Source organism: Bos indicus x Bos taurus, chromosome 12, assembly GCF_003369695.1.
Source record: "Bos indicus x Bos taurus breed Angus x Brahman F1 hybrid chromosome 12, Bos_hybrid_MaternalHap_v2.0, whole genome shotgun sequence".
Lineage (NCBI taxonomy): Eukaryota > Metazoa > Chordata > Mammalia > Artiodactyla > Bovidae > Bos > Bos indicus x Bos taurus.
This window is the reverse complement of record NC_040087.1, coordinates 86,179,848-86,193,732: the sequence shown is the minus strand read 5'-3', so window position 1 is coordinate 86,193,732 and position 13,885 is coordinate 86,179,848. Positions and strand designations below refer to the sequence as shown.

Sequence of the window (13,885 nt, the reverse complement as noted above, 5' to 3'; positions counted from 1 at the left end):
TGGGAGCCGATCAGCAGCACGTCCCCCAGCAGAGGCTCCAAACCCCACTGTCCTGCGGAGACTGACCCTGCGGACAGCAGCTGCTGGGCTCCGCTTGGTTCAGCCCAGTGCCGCCCACCTCAGGGAAACGTGTGTTGGGAGCTTTGCTGCGGGGTGGCCGGGCCCTGCCCTGCCCTGCCCTGCCCGTGTAAGGGGCCGCTGCCCAGGGCCACCCACACGCAGGCTGCCCTCAGCCTCGCCCCCGAGGCCAGCCTCTGCCTACTCTGGCCTGAGCGGCCCTCCTCGGCCACCAATTCCTAAGACTGGGTGAGGAACCGTCTTCCACAGAGATCCATCCCCAGAAAGTGGGCTCCCCTGCTGTGTCTTAACCGAATACCGGCTTCCTTGAGTCGCTGGCCTTGGGACAGCCCCCAGGCTGATCTGCTGACCCAGCTCACCCGCCACTTCTCACGGGAGTCAACAAAAGCACGAGGAAGCCCAGACAGACACGCTTTATTGGCGTCGTTACGGCACCGCGTCCCAGAGGGGCTCCTTGGCACACAGCCCGCTGAGCTGCAAGTGATGAGCAGAGCAGAACGACTACTGAACATGGTGTGGACAGAGCATCACCCCAAACCTCCAACAGAAAACGGAAAATCACTTTACAAAAAAGTAAAAATAACACCCATTTTTCTATTTTAAAAAGTGCCAGCTCTCAAGAGGCAGAGCGTGGGGCCCAGGACCCAGCGCCGGGCACCCTGAGGTTTGGGGGCTGGGCCGGGTGCCGAGGTTGAACCGCGGAGCCAGGTCTGCATCTCACCCTCCACACTCACCACTCGGCCGCCGCCTTCGCCGAAGCCTTGGACCAGACCCTCCCTCTGTGAGGCTTGTGTCTGAGTGAAAAGCCCCAACACCAGGGTCTCGAGAAGCCAAACCAAAGTGGAGCCTGTGCCCATTTAGAAAAGCTCTTACCCCCCACCCCCTTAAGAGTCCTACTTTGGTAAATATTAACGTTTAACCAGTTAGCAAAATAGTTAACCCAGTTAGCAAAATTAACACCATCATTTCCATAGTTACTCTCTTGTGCATAGTAAGTGTTGCCAAATGAACTTCACGTTGGATAAAGCAGATTTGAAAACCAGTTTGCAAGGAAGTGCCCCCGACAGTGATCTAAGCCCAGGGAAGCGGCCGGGGCTGCGCCCGCGGCTAGATGGTCTGGTAGCCGGCGTGGCTCCTCTTCCGGCCGATCAGGTAGGCGAGGAGCACGATGAGGACCAGCCCCGCCAGGGCGCCGCCCACAGCGATGGGGATCAGCATGCTGTTCTCGTCCAGCTGGCACTCCTCCACTGTAGGGAGGACAGACAGACAGCTGGCTCGCCCTGTCGCGCCCACGGCTCTTGCGGGGAGGCCTCCCCAGCCCTGCTCAGAGGGTGGTGGGAGCACCGCGGCCGGGCTGGCCCCGCAGAGTCAGGGACGCAGGCAGAGGACCCCGGGCCCCGCTCCTGACCGGCCCCTACTCACCAGGCCCGAACTTGTCCCCGTCCACGCGGAACGCCTGCAGCCACACTCGGAACATGTTGAGGGAGAAGCTGCTGGTGACCCGCAGACGCTGCTCAGCGTTGCACTTGTACGAGTTCCCCGCCGTGGCCTGCAGCGCCCTCAGTGAGCTGTTGGTGGCCGTGAAGCTGCCTTCTGCAAAGGCAGAGGGGTGAGCGCCCTGGGCACCTGCAGGGCACGTGGGGCGGGGTGGGGTGGGGTGGGGGTCTCACCTTTGGCGTCGGGCAGGGTCAGGTTCAGCTGGACTCCTTGAAGGAACACCCTGCTGGAGCTCTCGTTCTAGAGAAGAGGACAAGCACACGGGCCCCATCAGACCAGGGGGGCGCCCCCAGCCGCAGGAGACCGCATGGCGCTCGGGAGTGACAGGGCAGCCTGTGGTCTCGGGAACAGAGCTCCAGTTGGCTCCTTACAGTCCCTGCCCAGAGCAGAGCCTGCTAGGATAGGGGATGAAGGAGCCACACTCCCCAAAAGCCAACACTGAACTTTCCGGGAAAGCTTTTATCAGGAGTGCAGCAGCCCACTGCACAGTGAGGCACACGCGTCCACCAGGGCCGTGTCTGCGCGTCCCCAGTCTCCTGCTGACTGGACTCATCCCGGGCAGGTGTGCAGGGCGCAGGGACGCGGCTCCAGACGGGGCAGCAACAGCACCCGAGGCCTCGGGTCACCCCGGCCCCTGCAGCGCTACCAGGTACCATGAGGTTTCTGCTGATGGACGCGGGCTAGGGGGCCAGGGGTCCTGCAGACGGGGGGGGGGGTGCCTCACCACTGCTGCAGGGCCAGGGGTCCCACAGACGGGGGAGCGGTAGGGGGGCCCTCACCATCACGAACTGGAGCGCCAGGAGCAGGAGGTTCTCGCTGTGGAGCTCCAGAGTTGCCAGTGTGGCGGAGCAATTCCCCCCGAAGGTGGTCTTGTTGGGGTTGACATTGAACTCTCTGGTCACCGTCTGCAAGAAGAACAAGAGGTCAGCTCCCCTCCCACCAGCCCCCGGGCTGTGAGCAGACAGAGGCAGAGGTGGCCGGGAGGCAGTGGCTTCAAGGCCTGTTCACAGGAACAAACCAGAAGGAAGACACAAGTCCGCGCAGGGAAGACCGCTGCATGCAGACGGCTTCTGGTGCTTCCGGCAGCCTCCCCGGCTCTCATCCCTGCAGAAGGGACGGGTCTCCGTCTCCCAAAGCCACCCCAGACACTTGGCCTTGGGGAGATCGTCATCTCCAAGGATGAGCCGAGACCCCTGAGTACCTGTTGGACACTCGGAGAGCCCACCCCCTCTCAGGGCTGACACACCTGCCCCGAGGAGATGGCAGATCCAGGCTCTGCGGCCTCAGGACAGCCGGTGGATGGGGGTCCAGCCGAGCGCCGCAGGACACACTGCCCACGACCCGCCCCAGGACCCAGTGCAGGGAGCAGGGCTCTGGCCGGCCCACCTTGTTGTCGACTCTCCTGTAGGTGACGTTCAGCTGCAGCCCCATGCTGGCCAGCAAGCAGGTGCCGTTGCTGCCAGAAACGTTGTACCTGAACACGGCAGGGCTTGCGGGAGCTGGGGTGGGCGCGGGCTGGGGTGGCGTGGTCGGAGTGGGCAGGTCCTGTTCACAGCGCGTCTCTGCAGGGACAGTGGGGTGAGTGTGCCCACCCTCCAGGGAGGCGGGGCTCCGGAAACGCTGGGCAGGAGCAGGCTGCCCCCGGCCTGGTAGGCGCTTGGCCACCAGACCCCTGCCTGCACTCCCAGCTCTTCCTGCTCCTGGAACCCTCAGGCCTCAGCGGCCCCTCACCCACAAGAACATCCTCTCCAGCAGAACAAACCTCCCGTGAGGTCAGGAACAAAACTTCAACTGTGTCCTATGCTGTTGGGACGGTGTCTCCAAGACCATTTGAAACGGTGACAGTTTACACACACTGAGCACCTGTGCGCCGGGCTGGACACAGCCCCAAGGCAGCAGCGCCCAGGCCAGGCGGGGACACACAGTGGACACGCACCACAGGTTGGCACCAGCCCCGTGTCCAGCAGGGACAGCCCCGCGCGTCAGGCTCGGAGGCGAGACCCGTGCCCAGGCCACCACTGCTGCAGGCCCGGGCGGGGCAGGAGGGGCCGGCAGGGCAGGGCAGGAGGTCACACCTGGCGGACGAGGGAGCCACAGGTGGGCCCGGTGACCCCAGCGGGGAGAGAAGCCTGTGTGGGGGGCTGGCGGCAGGGCCTCACGCCTGTGCCATCCCTCCCTGGAGAGAGTCCGCCACGGGACCGCTGACAGAGGGGGCAGCCCCTGCGTGGGGACCAGGCTATGTACGGAATCTGTACTGTCTGCCGTTCTGCTGTGAACCTAAAACTGCTCTGAAACCAGTACTCTAAACACAAGGCAATTGTTTACCTTAACAACAACATCAGTCTCTGTGCCTGTGTTCAGAGGCCTCAGGAGCAGAAGGCGGCCATGAGGTGAAGCGTGTCCAGGCCGGGCAGGTCAGGGGACCAGACACCGCTGCCCGGCCTGACCTCCCAGGTCCGCGCTGCTTCCCTCAGCTGAGGCCCGCGCTCAGCTGCTAACTGCACACCCGGCTCCTGAGAGCACGTGAACCACTGCCCTGGGTGCCCCCGAGCCCCCTGGACCCTGGCTCGTGCCCACAGCCTCACGCGCTTGCTGCCCTAGCAACAGCCAGGACCCTCCGGGCTGGCCTGACCAGGGCCACGTGGCGGCCTCAGGATCTGACCCTCGGCCCTGTGACTGGGCCTCTGGCCACAGGTCTCCCTGTCACGTGGGGCTTCCTTCAGCCCCCGCCCCGCCACGAGCGTGCCTGTGGGGTCAAGGGCTGGCAGGCTCCTCTGAGGGCCAGGCGGTGGCTGCTGCGGGTGCTGGCCGTGGGTGCCGGGCCCCACCTGGCTCCACTACGCAAGCGCGGGAGTGGGAGGGCGAGGGCCCGTGGCTGCTCCCCGCAAAAGCTCAGTCACAGGCACGGAAACTTATTTTCACCTGTTGTAAAACATTCTTTGGATTTTTTTTTTAACATTAAATTTCTAATCACCTCACACGCACGCCCAAAGGGGAGTAGCGGCCTGGCCCTCGGGAGGCAGGGTGGAAATGCCCTCCCGAGAGCCGGCTGGACCGGACTGCTGGTGCCCCGGGGTTGGAAACCTCCCCGCCAAGGCCCGCGGCTCCCACCGCGGATGCACAGCCCGCGCGGGGGCCTGCCGAGCACGCGCGGGGTCAGGCCGAGGACGCGCGGAAAAAAAAAATAAATAAATTTCTAATCACAAATAGCAACCTTTGTTCATTGGCTGTGCAGAGCGCAGAAGGCCTCGCAGCCCCACTGGAAACAGGAGGGCCCAGGCCTGCTGCCGGCCATAGGGAGGGCCACGGGGTTGCCATGCAGCCCAGAACCCGGCCACTCTGAGCCGCCAGGCAAGGCTGGCACACGGAGCAGGGTGGGGGGATGCCACCCTCCCCCCAGGCAGTGATGGTGACCTGTGAGCTGAGCGGCAGGATGTGGGGGGTTGGCAGCAGAAGACAGCGTGCTGTGCGGTGCCCAGGGTGCTCTCTGCAGACTCCTAGGCCCCCATGACTCCCGAGAGGCCAGCACCCTCACCTCACAGGAGGAGGACGTCCTGAGTGGCACCCCGGGCCCACCTGCCTGAGCGGGACTGTGGTGGGCGAGGCCTCTGTGTGGAGACCGCCGCCCCGACCCCATCCACTCCATGACGAAAGCAGAGGGTCCGCCTGCTTTGCCCTGGACCCTGCTTGAACCCACCCTCAGGGAGGAGGGCACCTTCCCCACAGTGGGGGCCGGGGCCTCGGCAGGGTCCTCACCCTCTCTGCTGAAGTTGCTGCTGGACAGGTAGGCCTGGATGGCCGCGTCTCGGAGCGTGACCGTCACATTGTCCATGTTGACCTGAGTCTCGCTCACACACCGGTACGTCTTATTGATGTCGGCCTTGATGTCGGTTGCCGACTCCACAGTCTTGACTCCTATATTTTAAAAAATCAGTTTTTAACCCCTTGAACTGCTTGCTTAAAAAGCAGTTTAGATATTCCCCAACCCAATTCTCTTCACCTCATCACCGGTCCACACTGGTTCTTCTTACCTGTGGAGCTCGAATTGGGGAAAGTGTCTGTGTCTGACAAGTTATAAGCAAAGCGCATCAGCTGGACCTCGTAACGTGTTGCGTTTCTGGTGAAAATGAGGGTCAGCGTGTGGCCTCTTCCGAAAGTGATCACGAGACTGGAGTCAGAAGCATTCTCTTTGCCACAAGAGCTGCTATTTGACACTTCCGCACCAGCTGGCAGCTCAAAGGACTTATTCTGGAACCAACACGATGACGGGTCACTTACTACAGGGTTCAGAAACAACCACAGCTCGGAACCCAGACCCTCTCCACCTCAGATGCCGCTATCAACGCATACGTTCGTCATAAAACAAAAGACAAAGCACTTTATGTCAAGTAACAGAGCGAAAAGAAATTCCAGTGTGAGATAAGGGTGACCTGATTACTGACACGTGCTTCACTGACGTAATTTTGCTTCACACGAGAATGAAAATAAAGCTATCACATGAACTGAAATAATTAATGCTAGGCTCCAGGATGAGCTGCTCCTCTCAGACATTCGTGACTGCTACAGAGCTTGTTTCAAGAGCATGTCTCTCTAAACAGAGAGAAGACGAGGTTTACTGCAGAACTGTTTGACTGAACTTCATAAGCAAAACAAACAACTACAAAACCACCAAAACCCATCTCCATGACCTGAACTGGACAAGTGGCCAGCGAGAAGCTGTCCTGGCACTGTCCTGCCGACAGACCATGCCTGTGACAAAGACACGTTTTTATGAGGTGGGAAGTCACATTACTGCAAACAAATGACTCCACTTGTGTAAGATGATTAACACATAATGAAACAATACTTAAAAATTCTAACCCAAAAAAAGCGAAGTAGAAATTAAAAGGTGCCCGGACAAATCTTTACAATGAGAGGCATCTCCATGGACAAGGCCCGCAGAGCTCCCTTCTGTCTGACAAACATCATTTACATCAAGAGGAGTCGGCAGCTGGCATGTCCAGGGGGCTCCAAAGGACCCGCCTGTCCTCCTGGCAGTCCTGGGCCCCCACTGCTCTCCAGGCGCCAGCAGGCGGCGTGCCTGGACGTGGGGATGGGTAAGGAAGAACAGTGCTTCAACAAAGCGCTGACAGCAAGTCTCATGGAAGGACATATGGAAGAGGGATGAAGCGCTGCAAAGCCCACCAACAGGTGATTAACGGAGGGAGCATCAACAGAGAGGGAGAAGGGAAGGGCTCCCTGCTCCGCTGTTCTTGTCTGGAGAACACCATGGACAGAGGAGCCTGGCGGGCTACAGTCCCTGGGGTTGCAGGGAGTTGGACGCGACTAAGCACGGCACAAAAAACAGAGAAGCGCTGCTTATCTGTCAGGGGCCTCGGACAGCAGCGAGCAGGCCTCACTCTGCAGGAGCGCAGTGCTGTGTTACCAAAACCACAGGGATGCCCCTGTCAGACCAGTGCAGTCACACCGCACCTCCAACACGCGTGCACGTGTGATTCCTGCAGCGTGACAGTTCATCTAAAGCAGAACAGAGCCACAAACCAGGCACAAAAAGAACACGAGAGCTCAGGTCCGGGCGATGGGCGAGCACTCAGTGCAGCTAACACAATACAGCGCTGCGTCGTGGTGATAAAATACAATCGTGAGGAAAACTGAAAAAGGCTCAAAATAAAACAGCAAAAGCGGCGCTCACGACCGTCCGTGTGACTGCAGCCTCAGCGCGCACAGACCACCCAGGCACCAAGGGGCACCGCAGTGCGCGACACGGAACACGCACGCGTGTCGAGGAGCAGGCCCGGTGCGCGCGCACAGTGGGGTGTGGGGCCCGGGCTCTCCTACCTGGGGCCCACTCCTGGTGTCGTAGCTGGTCAGGAAGGTGGCAGAGAAGTCGGCCATGATGCAGGCGGTCCCGTTGCCATTCTTCACCACAAACACTGCTGATGCGCCGTGCACGAGGCCTGCTGACTCCCAAACAGAGAAACCCCCGTGTGACTTTTTGGAAGTGTCTGTGGCTTACAGTTGCAGCAGCGTGGCTGTTACTGGGAAAGCTGCTTAACTGCCAAAGAGACTGGGACATGCAGGTCCCAAGGGCTGGGTCCGCAGGGCTCTGTCCCCCCACACCACTGTGACACTGCCCTCTCAAAATCCACCCCCTGTGTGCCAATCTGGGGTCACCCAGGGCCTAGGCGGCCTCACGCCGGTTCCTCAGAGGACCTCTGGGAGGCGGGGCAGGGTCCTGGAGGAAGGACTTGAACTTGGAACCAAACGCTCCCATTCTACAGAAATGGTGGACCCACACTGCAGCTCAAGAGCTGCCTGATTTACCTGCTGACAGGGCAGGAAAAGCCACAGACCCGAAGATCAGAGTTCTTTACCCACTTCCAGAAGGGCCTCAAAACACAGTAACTCCATTGGCTCTGGACTTGGCTGTGCGACCTTAGGACCCCACACCACCTCTGCAGGCGCTGCCAAGTGCCCAAGGGAAGGGCGGAAGGAGCTGTCGCGGGGCCTCCAGCCTGTGTGCAACCGTGGCTCTGAGCCAGGGCCAGGACCACAGGCCACAACCCGAGCAGGCAGCTTAGCAACAAGTGCATCTGATCAGGGGCACAAAGGTAAGTTTACAGCCATGCACTTCAGCACCTGGTTCTCTCACAGATGGGCAGAAACAGATGTTCTGACCCTTCTAAACCCAAACAGCTTTCAGCCAGCACAGCTGTGGCCACGTGCCAAGAGACACACCTCTGTGTTTCTGCAGCACAGGCCCCTGCACGCCCTTCACCAGGATGGGACACACCCGCCTCCGACGGCTCTAAGGGTGAAGGCGACCCAGGTGGCGCACTCCGGAGCAGCAGCTGGCTTCCCACGCGTGGCCCTGCTGCTCATGTGTAAGTGACTCCAGTGAGCCCAGTTCACTCTACCCTTGTGACTGGCACCAAATACAATCCTCAGAGCAACTACTGCTTAGGCCTAAAGCAGGGAGGACAGACAGAATCCCCACACTCCGCCTGTAAGCCTCAGGTAGAAGAAACATCAGGCTGGAGCCACAGAGAAAAAAGCTGCTGCACAAGGACCAAGCCAACCAGGCATCAAGGATACTCTCGTCTGTGTTGATTCACAAATTTCTAAGCTACTCCTCAGAATACTCAAGGAAGATGCCACTAAAATCATTTCCAACGAATGAATACTGCTTTTTCAAAAGGAGCGAAAACCCCACGATTCACTTCTGACACAGTGAAGGTTTTAAAGACGCCTCTGAGAGTGACAGAGTAAATGCACAAGAGCCGCTGAGACGCCAGCCAGGCAAACGCAGGTCCAGCAGCAGAAGCAAAGCCCGGGCACAGAAGACGGGCAGACACCGGACACCGACCAGCACCCGGCGCACAGAGACGCCCCAGGCCTGGGCGGCCCTGCCCGGCCTGGCCCCAGAGTCACGTGTCACTACATGCTCCACAGGCTCGGCAGGTCAGGCCACTGCTTCCCTCGTCAGCTCCTACCAAGCCACTCTCCTGTAAGAGTTCCTTAAATCACCAAACGCTTCCTACTGACTCAAAGCCCTTCACTAGAAAACGCTTCACGTTAAATAACTTTTCAATCACATAATTCCCTCCTTTAGTAATAAACAGGCTGAGGGCCTGAGCTTTCAAAGAACAACAAAGAAATATTACTAAACAAACCTCAAACAGCCTTCAGCAGGGCTAGAGACCCACATGTATTCTGGAGAGACCCAAAAATTTTTCAATTAAAACAAGAAACCACAAGCCAATTTTGGTCAAAAGAAAAATGTCTGCAACAGCATTATAGCATAAAATTATAAGAAAATGCGTGTATGCAAATGATCAGAAGTTTCTTTTTAACTCTATAAAAATACCACTTTCTCAAGTCAGGATGTTTCAGTAACTTGAGGAGTATCCCTCCTGAAGGTCAGAACCTGCACCACGAGCAGCCCTTCACTCAGGACTCGCCGCCATCCTCTCTCCAGGGTCCTGTGAGGAGTAGCACCTTATTCCTTCAGAAAACTTCCATGTGGAGACATTCCAGTCTCTAAAACAAGCTGTGGGAACACGCCTGCCTGAGGTGAGACCTCAATCTTGAAGAGAGTCCTCCGCCACTCCTGGCCCGATGAGTTGGGCTCAGAGGAACCACCAAACCCTCAGTTCAGGCACGGGTAAAGTAAAAATAAGTGAGCCGACACGAGAGCTGCCAGAGCATCAGGTTAGCTGAAGCCAGCGCAGCACTGAGGACAGGGCCAGGGCCTGTTACTACCGGCGTGTTCAGCACCACAAGGCTTCGCCTATCAAGCTCGTTGCTGAGCCCATGGCGCCTGACACAGACCGTCAGTAAGTGTTGTATTTAATGAGCACCTGTGCTGTGCTCTTCAGGTAACTGAGTTACTGTGACAATTTTGATAGGTAGACACTATCAGGACTCCCTTTCACAGATGGGGAGTCCAAAGCAGGGAGCAGTTGACCACCATGCTCGAGGTCACACTGCCACAATAGTGCAGAGCCAATCTGGAACTGGGCCTGCTGACTCAGACCACGTGCCTGCCGAGCTCACCACACCTGAACACTTTCTCTCCAACACTCAGTGAGCAATGATTATGTTTCAAATTACAACATACTCATTTGAGATGGGAAAGAGATTGCCATCTGGAGGAACAAGTCAATAAATTCTTCATTAACTTTTTAAAATAACTCACTTTCTAATCTAAGATCAATTCTTTTTATAATCAGCGATACATAATCATGTATGAAGACTTAAAAGAAGAAAAAGACAGACGGAGGAGCCATCCCTGACACAGAATCACCACCTCTAAGACTACTGTGTACATTTCCAAACAGCTGACATGCATGTTCTGCTAGGGGGCACTGCTGTGAAACTGGGCGTCTCTTCATGTAGGTCCTGAGCACTTAATGTGTGAGGCCAAGATAGGCTGTAGGATAAGGAAGATACAGGCATAAAAATAATCACAACACAGCTGAACAGATGCTCCAGAAGTAGTGTAGGTCATACACGCATGGAGTCAAGTCTTTCGGGACACACAAAGGACTACCACAGCCTGGCATGGATCTAACAATATAAATCCAAAATTATGGACCTAAATCATTTAAACTTCCAACCTAGTGAAGAATTCGATCGCCAGCCAACCTGGGTAACTGACAAACTCCCACAATCGAGAGTAACAGTATCGGTAAAAAAAAAAAAAAAATTTTCCCCCTATTTTGTAAGCAACAGTTCATCATTTTGAAAGCGGAAGGTCATCCGGTGACATCAACGGTCAAGAGTCCTATTACATAATACTTGATCTATGTATCAAAAAGTTTCAGTTCACACTTGCCTAGCTTTCTACAAAGTTTTCAAACGAAACTTAAATTTCTAGTTACTAATGCAGGATGACTTTGTAATTTAGAACTCAGAAACATCTTTAGAAAATGCTTTTTGGTGAAGTTGTGTATTAAAATAAACATTACTTGAAACAGATCCAAATCCAAGCTCTTAACAAACCTTTTTTAAAAAATGTATTTTTAATCAAATATAAAATTTAAAGGACATGACAAAATGGATATCAAAAAAGTAATTGTATGCACGAGACTCCAAGCTATCAATGTAGGGAAGTTACGGATTTTTCTCTTCATCAGGTGAGTTTTTAAAACATGAAACACAGTAACAAACTTGTAACGCTGGCAAGCTCTTCTCATAAAGAAAAGCCAGCCGTCCTGACAGGACAAGACCCGTCCCAGCAGCTCCTCACCTAACTCAAGACACCTGCCAGGGAGAGCAAGGCTCCAAGTTTGCTGAAGTAAGGTCACCCTTTTCGGCTGGTCTTGCAGCTCAAAGAATGCATTTTACAACAACAGGCAAAACAAGAACCTGAAACCAAAATTCATTCTGTCACCAGCAACAGGATTTCGGGCAGATGTCTAGAATTCCCAGCAGATAGGGGTGGAAAGTGCCTCTCTGTCTGCTGAACTCTAGGGCGCTCCGCCGGCACTTCTCAGACCCTAGCACGTTCATCTTCCCGTGCCATGGGAACCAGGAGAGAAAGTGCCACACAGAGCCCTAACGTCAGATCAAACCAGGCAGTGATTCCTGTTCAAGTCAACACGGTTTCTCTCTCATTAGGACAAATAAATGAGAGCAAAATCCCTCAACGGAGAAAACACCCGCAGCCACGCACGCCGCTTTTCCGACGACGCCTGGCTAGAAATGAGCACGTCCACTGTGACGCCCAGGCCCTTTGTCCACTGCGGGGTCCCTGAAACTCCGCGGGGTAACGAGGTCGTTATAACCTAATGAGAACGCCCGGCCGGCGAGCGACGTCAGAACACAGGTCAGCGCTCCGTGCCGGCCCGCAGGGCCAAGGGGAAAGCCCGCACGACGGGCTCCCGAGGCCGGGGTCGCCGCCCGCCCCGTCCCCCGCGGGGACCGAGGCCCGCGCCGTCCTCGTCCCGGCTGCAGCCGATCGCAGCCCTCCGCGACCACCGGAGCCCCCAAATGAGGGGGCGAACCGCAGCGCAGAGAAGCCGCCAAGTCTCCGCCAACGGCCCCCAGAAGCGGGCTCCGGGGACCCGGGCCGACGCCACCCCCGGCAGCCGGCCCGTCCGGACGGACAGCGCTCCCGGAGCCCCCGCCCCCGGGGCCGGCGCGGCCCCTCACAGCCGCCCCTCAGCCGGCGGACCCCGAGCCCTGGGCCCCCGCCCGGCCTCTCACCGAACAGCAGCAGGAGCAGCGGCCGTCGCCGGGCGCCGCCGGGGGCCGCCATGGGCGCGAGCGGGAGCCGGGCGGGGCGGGGGCGGTTGGGCCGGGCCGGGGACTGACCGGGCCGGCGAGAGGGCAGCAGGTCCCGGCGCTGCGCCCGCAGCGAGAAAGAGACCCCGCAGCCGGCGGCGCCCGTCACGTGAGGCCGCACCGCTCCCGCGCCGTCACGTGACCCCCCGCGGATCTCGCGAGAGTGCGCGAGCTCGGGCTCCGCCCCGCGTCCGCCTCGCACGTGACCAGCCCACGGCACGTGACCTCTGCGCCACGTGACGCGGGTCACGCCCACGACCCCGGTTGGGTCTCGGGTCGCCGAAAGCGGAGGGCGGGCGAGGACGCGGCCGGTCACCTGCCCACGGAGCCGCCGGGCCCGGCCCGAGCCTGCGGGAGGACCAGACTGCGGCTCTCCGCCGCGGGCCGGGGGTGGGCGCGCCTCGGCGTCGGGGGCGCTCCTGGAGGAGGGCGGGGAAGTGAACACTTCCTGAGGGTCTCCACGAGGGCGGGGAAGTGGACACTCTTCCTGAGGGTCTCCACGAGGGCTGGGAAGTGGACAGTCTTTCTGAGCGTCGTCTCCACGAGGGCCGGGAAGTGGGCACACCGGGAAGCACTCAGAGCTCGGGCGTAAGGAAGGCTGACACAGTCCGGGGTGAAGGGGCCGCGGAGGGCTTGGTGACTGCCAGCTGCCACCCCTCCTAGAGCGTCCCAGAGGGGCCGGGCGGGGCAGCCCTAAACCGCCCAGAAAAAGAAGCCCCAGCCCGCCGCTTCCACAGCTTTCCCCAAGTTCCTCTCTCCGACGCCCTGGTTCCCCGCTCGTCTCGGGACTGCCGGGTCCTCTTTTCTGGACTGCTCTCCGGCTGCGCCGGCCCTTTGCGGAGAGGCGGCCGTCCTGCCCTGTCCACCCCGCCCGCTGCGGCCTCAGCGCCTCGGAGCACCCGCTCGGGAGCCGCCTACCATCACCCCGCCCAACAAGCTGTGATTCCCGTGGGGTTGTGTTGTTGACTTGTCTGCTTTTTTGTAGGTTTTGTCTTTTCCTTGTCATTTCTTCCTTTCTAGTTTTCCCACGCTTCCCTACCAGCGTCTAACAAACACACAGCTGAGAAAGTCTGGCACTGAAGGGCTTGAAGACTGCAGTGTAGCTTCGCTGATGTCTTGTTTAGGCGCTCAAGGGCCGTCTTGGATCTTTGCTGCTCTTCCGCACAGGGAAGAGTCTCAGCGGGGCCTCAAGAGAAAGGACATTAGGAGGCTGAGGGAGCCCCAGGCTTGTTGCGTTTTTGGGCTAAAGAAAAGATGCACAAGCTAGAAGTTGAGAGCTGTGCTTTATGCCTCTGACATTTTTAGGACCTCAAGCTTGGGGGACATCATCTCAAATAGCCCAGAGAAAAAGCCAGGGTATATTGGAGTTTTTGCAACAAAGGGCAGGTGGTCCAAAGGTCAGAAGATTATTGTTAATTAAGGAAAACCAGATAAGCCAAGTTAAGGAACTTAAGTGCCTTTCTGTGTGAGGAGATGCAAGAGTCTGACCTCACTGAAGTCTTGCCTTGATCTCCACCCCAGC

The 13,885-nt window shown here is 58.0% G+C and overlaps 1 protein-coding gene across 1 annotated transcript; it reads right to left on the bottom strand.

Moving 5' to 3' along the window:
• Positions 1-475: 475 nt before the first annotated feature.
• LAMP1 (lysosomal associated membrane protein 1) lies at positions 476-12,506 on the bottom strand. Its single transcript, XM_027558031.1, has 9 exons — positions 12,286-12,506; positions 7,414-7,535; positions 5,607-5,823; positions 5,332-5,490; positions 2,962-3,137; positions 2,355-2,480; positions 1,749-1,815; positions 1,501-1,671; positions 476-1,325 (listed from the first exon to the last, which is right to left on the bottom strand). Exons 1-9 carry the CDS (start codon positions 12,335-12,337, stop codon positions 1,186-1,188), a joined length of 1,230 nt encoding a protein of 409 aa, XP_027413832.1. The 5' UTR covers positions 12,338-12,506; the 3' UTR covers positions 476-1,185.
• Between the last annotated feature and the right edge of the window lie 1,379 nt (positions 12,507-13,885).